Source organism: Acanthisitta chloris, unplaced genomic scaffold, assembly GCF_000695815.1.
Source record: "Acanthisitta chloris isolate BGI_N310 unplaced genomic scaffold, ASM69581v1 scaffold28047, whole genome shotgun sequence".
NCBI lineage: Eukaryota > Metazoa > Chordata > Aves > Passeriformes > Acanthisittidae > Acanthisitta > Acanthisitta chloris.
Genome location: NW_008685127.1, coordinates 85,309 through 90,556, shown reverse-complemented (window position 1 = coordinate 90,556; position 5,248 = coordinate 85,309). Strand labels below are relative to the sequence as shown.

Sequence of the window (5,248 nt, the reverse complement as noted above, 5' to 3'; positions counted from 1 at the left end):
AGAGATCCCTAAATGACTGCTGCAGGGAAGAAAATGATAAGGTTTGTATGCTTGTGATGGATCAGATAAGAAATAATGGGCTTACTTTTCAACAAGGAAGATTAAGGGTAAACATTAGGAAAAACATGCAGGTATGAAAGCTGCTTGGGAAGTGAGATAGAGCTCCTGGGAATGTGCAGGCTCTGTTTCTTAAGGCCTTCCTTGGTGAGTTGGGCTGATGTCACCTGGTGTGTCTCAGGAATTGTTCCTTAGACCAGGTGAGTGGGCTGCATCACCTCTCAAATCCCCTTTTTAGTCTTCAGGGATCTACAAGAATGTCAGATTTATCAGACACATGTGCCCTGTCAAAGTTTCTCCAAGATGAGACACATGGAAGGGAACAGATATGCTCTGCCAGCACTGCTGGAGTGAAAGCTGCACTTCCTTTTCTCCCAAACATTCAGCTCTGACCTGTCTTCAGGTTCTTTATTGCTTTGCTGTGTACTCCTGTCTAGTCAAAACAGTCCCCTTGGATGGGTGCCCTTTGTAAGTACCTGCCTCTGTAAATTGATTACAGAAGTTTGTCTTATCAATAGGAAAAATCCAAGGAACATAGCAATGTATCTAATGTTCTCATCCAGTTTTGACATATTGTAACTTACAGGAATTTCAGTTGTGTATTCAGTTGGTATTAAAGGAATGTAATCAACCACAACAGTAGCTTCACTTTAAAAAGTTACTGCAAAATTGACTCTCAGGCTTAGTTCCTGGGTGCATTTGCAATAGTTTTCTGAATGGAAACAAACCCAAATAGGTTTGATTTTTATTCATCTGTTGTTTCTAAAGTGAGGTTGAACCCGACCAGTATTCAGAGACTATTGCAAAGAAACAGAGAATAAACATCTTCAGAAGGAAAACAACTATTTTCAGGAGTACTTCAGTGGAGCAGCTCTCGAGCCAAGAATAGCAGCAGCGATTGTGCTTTGGTGGTGAAGTGGCAGCAAACCCTGAGACACAGCCAAACCCTTAAAGAGCCATCGCTGTGAGATCCAGCACAGAGGGGCGAAACCGCTCCGATGGACACCTGACAAGAATTGAAACAGCAAATTTGAAACGTGCTCTATTTACTGCATCATTAATATGTATTTGGGGCAGAGAGGAGGAGGAGGAGGAGGAGGAAGAGCAAGCAAGTGATAAGGGGAAATAATTGTGGAGGAGTGCATTGGACGTCCTGGAAGTGCGTGTGTAGATATCCTTCGAGATGTGTACGTGTGCATCGATACAAATCTCTACGTATGATCACAGAGTTTGTGATGATCTTTAGGTCCTAAAAACATAAAGCTTGACCCCTTTCTGCTCACACTGCATGTTCCATGCCTTAAAGAGAGCCAGGGCTCCGAGCCTGCGGGCGTGCGGAGATGGTTGGTCCCGGGTGTGCGGCGCGGGCAGCGCCCGCTCCTGCCGCATTGTTCGGGCAGCTCTTCCTGCCTCCATAAACAACCGCGCCGCTGATTAATGCGCTCGTGTTTGCCACTTAGAGCTGGTTTAGATAGAGGCAGGGAAGTCATTAAGGGCTTGGCAGCGCTCCAGTATACATCTGGGACTGGGAGCTGCTGCTGGGGCAGGGAGGAGGGCAGTGGGCAGGAGCCTGGGGCAGGGAGGAGGGAGAAGGGCAGGAGGAAGGAGCTGGGGCAGGGAGGAAAGCACCGAGCAGGAGATAGGGACTTCCAGTGGGGCAGGCAGGAGCTGTCACTGGGCAGGGAGGAGGGTGACAGGCAGGAGGAAGGAGCTGTGGCTGGAGCAGGGAGGAGGACTCCACACAGGAGGCAGGAGCTGGCACTGGGGTAGGGAGGAGGAGGACACCAGGCAGGAGCCTCTGGGGTAGGAGGCAGAAGGAGGACACCAGGCAGGGGGAGGACACTGGGTAGGAGGCAGAAGCCGGGGCAGGAGGAGGACACCAAGCAGGAGGAGGACCCTGGGCAGGAGGCAGGAGCTGGGGCAGGAGGAGGACACCAGGCAGGAGCTGGAGCAGGCGGTGGGCAGCTCCCACGTCTTCTCTTGGCTGACTTTCAAAAGCGGCAGAAAAGCAGCCACGGGTGCTAATTGTAGCTGGTCCTGAAGTGAAAATGTTTTGTGACAGTTGAAAGAATTTAAAGAGGAAGGAAGATCGGTTTAGTGTCAGCTGCAATTAGATAATCAAAGCTTAAAAATCCTGCTCGGTTGATACCTTCACCTAGAGCTAAGGAGCGGAGCGAGGGGAAGGGGGAGGAGGGCTGTGCGTGGAAAGGGCATTTCCATCGGCAGTGCAGCCGAGGCCCGGCCGAGCTCGCAGGTTGTCTGGGCGCACGCTTGCACAGAGAGATTTTCTTGGCAGCTCTACAGGATGAGGCTTACACTGTACACAGCCGACATATTGCAGCCGGGAGCCCTGGAGAACGTAGAGGCAGGAGTAGGAACAGCTCTGCACACAATGTAGCGTCTCCTAGGATGGTTGGGCGGCTCCTTTCTTCAGGTATTTTATTACCCATCAGCCCTCCTTTTTTTTTGGGGGGGTTTGTTTTTTTTTTTAGAGCCAAGAAAAAAAAGAGAGAAAGTAACCCTAACCCTGAGAAAATAGCATCTGCTTCTGTTAAATCAATTTATTACATAACATTTCAGCGAGAGAGCAGCAGCACAGCGTCCTGAGCTCTTGGCTGCGATTCAGGTTTGATGAAATGGCGTCTTCGCAGCGAAGCTGCTCGTGGAGATGTGTTGCACCGAGCAGAAAAATGCAATGATTTGGTCTTTTCTACTGCTGCTTTTGTCTTGGAGAGGTAGCATTTAGCGGAATCTCTGCTCACGATGAGAAATGTCGTTTGTTTTTTGGGGTTTTTTTTGGCTTGTTTTCCTAACGCATTTTGAAACCTTTCAGCATCAGAGGCGAGGGGAGCTCCGTTTGAATGTCGTCGTGCAGAAAATGAAAAGGGGATAACAGGCTTTTCCCCCGTGTGGGCTTAGCTATGGTTTAGTTTTAAAATAAATAAAGCTGCTTTATTCAGTGCTTCCATCTCTTTTTTTTTTTTCTGCCTTGCCACGTTGTGTTCGCTGTTCAGGGTTTCAGCTTCCTAGGTCCATGAGACTTGTTGTGAGTGAGCTTTGTAGGGGCTTCAGCTAGATGCCACTTTTCAAACCTGTCCTGTCTCAGCGTGTCCCTAGAGCTGGATGCAGCAGGTAACCTGAAATACTAGCACTACAGTGCCCAGATTTTCTGCTTCGTTCTATTTTGTGCTTCAGAATAGATGCTTGTGTCGTATTTTCTTGCACTAAATTAGGTTGCGTTTGATTTAGCACTTAAAATGTTCCTGGTAATTCCTATTGAATTCAGCTTTAAAAAAACCTCATTTATAGCCTTTTAAAAATCTCACGTTGAATTGAAAACTATTTCTTTTGGGGGGAGTGGGGGGAAGAGACAAAGTAATTCGCCCTCTTTTTCTCATCATCCTACTCAGAATCACTAACCTTTGTGTGCCAAGGAAAATCCCCAGTGGGACTGTCACTGGCCTTTGGGATTTTTCTCTGTTCTGCATGTCAGAGCAGAGAACATCGCCTGTCATCTGTCCTTTGGGCAGCACAGGCTGAGCCAATGGGGCTGGTTGTTGTTACGTGACTGACGTGGACTGAAAAATAAAACGAGTAATAAGAGAGGGAGTCACTGTTAGATCTGATTTAAAAGGGGATGAGCAAAATTAATAATAATGTTCCCTTCAAAGTTCATCCCAGGCTTTGCCATTTCTCACCCTCTCTGTGCTTTGGCTCCCAAATCAGCTGCATGTTGTGCTGTGCTTGGGGATTCAGGATTTTACTGCGCAGCGTTCGAGCTAATTGCTGTAATGGAAGCTGTGAAGATACAGTTACTTTTAACTCAGCTGAATAAAAAATGAAAAGTTATATTGCTGTAAATGACATTTCCAGAGCTGAATGGAAGTTCTGGGTGCATTGCTTGTGCAGGCAAAGTATTTTGATTTTCTGAGAACTGCATGCAACAGCTTCTCCCATTTCACTCTGCTCATACTTTGCGTTTGTAATCTCTGTCAACACTAACCTGATTTTGCAACTGATTATTCCTTATCAAGCACAGCCAAAAATGTTTTCTGTGTTTAATAAGTACTAAATTGAAGTTGGTCAAGTATGTTGCTCACAGTATGTAATAACCCCAGCAATCTCCTCCCACCCCAGTAAGGATAATTGTTAAAAAAAAAAAACCCAACCCAAAACAAGCCCCTCATGCTTATTGGGGATACTGATCAGAACTGTGCATTTTTCAGGGTCTGTGTATGTTTGCAGTGGGACAGAAGTTTATGCTTGTTTCAAACAAACTTGAACTCTTATCTTCACATTAATTTTTCCTTCCTGATCGCTGAAGAAATGTTGTTAATCAAGGGAACTGTATTTTAGAGAAGATGCATAATTATGCTTTTCAAACACAAATATTAATTTAAAAGTCAGTTTCACTTTGTGGTGTAGCAGCACCAAGATTTGCTAGCCCAAATACCTGTGGTTCCTATTGCTCATGCCTCATTTGAAGTCTTTGCTCAGCTCATGGAGAAGGGGCAGAAATGCTTCTGGAGGGCTGCAGTGCTTTTATTTTGGGTCTCTGCATAAGTAAAGAGGAACTGATTCTGGAGATTTTTTTGAAACTGGTTTCCCCTTTCAGTCATAACAGCTTTGAAAATGAAAGAAAATACTGGGAATTTCTGTGAAGCTTTGGTTTCCTAGAAAGCTGGAGGAAATCTATGTGTTTAAAAAAAACCCCGAACAAACAGAAAAGGTCTCTAGATTTAATCATGTAAAATACTTTGCTTTCATTATTTTTCCCAGATGTTTAAGGTCCTTATGGATTAAGTAGGGCTGTGCTGCCAGTTATTTAATTGATAGGATCGAAGTTCTTGTAGTCTAGAGAAAATGGGAAAATGTCTTTTGGTTATTTCCTTCTAGAGATAAGAATATAAAAATTACTCTCTGCAGGATCTGTTCTTAAACTCACATGTTTGGCAGGAAAGTCACAATTTCTGCAGCTTTGTTTACTTGGTGATTTATTTTTTTTTCATTCTCTTCATCTGTCCTGTTTCTTATAAGGTTTATAGCAGCAGCATTTGGTGTTAGAAACAATTGCTCAAGTGGATGTTTGGACACTATGAGGTTATTGCCTGTTTTTGCTCTGGTTTGTGTATACATGACCTGTGTGATCGCTGCCTCGGGAGCAGGGAGGGTGCAGGTACCCACAGCTCGG

The 5,248-nt window shown here is 45.2% G+C and overlaps 1 protein-coding gene across 1 annotated transcript in view; it reads left to right on the top strand.

The window, feature by feature from the left end:
- Positions 1-2,466: 2,466 nt before the first annotated feature.
- Positions 2,467-5,248, top strand: part of TNRC6C (trinucleotide repeat containing 6C) — a 42,840-nt gene continuing 40,058 nt past the window's right edge. Inside the window, exon 1 of the mRNA XM_009079592.1 lies at positions 2,467-2,491. Coding sequence (XP_009077840.1) covers positions 2,467-2,491 — 25 coding nt within the window. The remainder of the gene's footprint in view (positions 2,492-5,248) is intronic.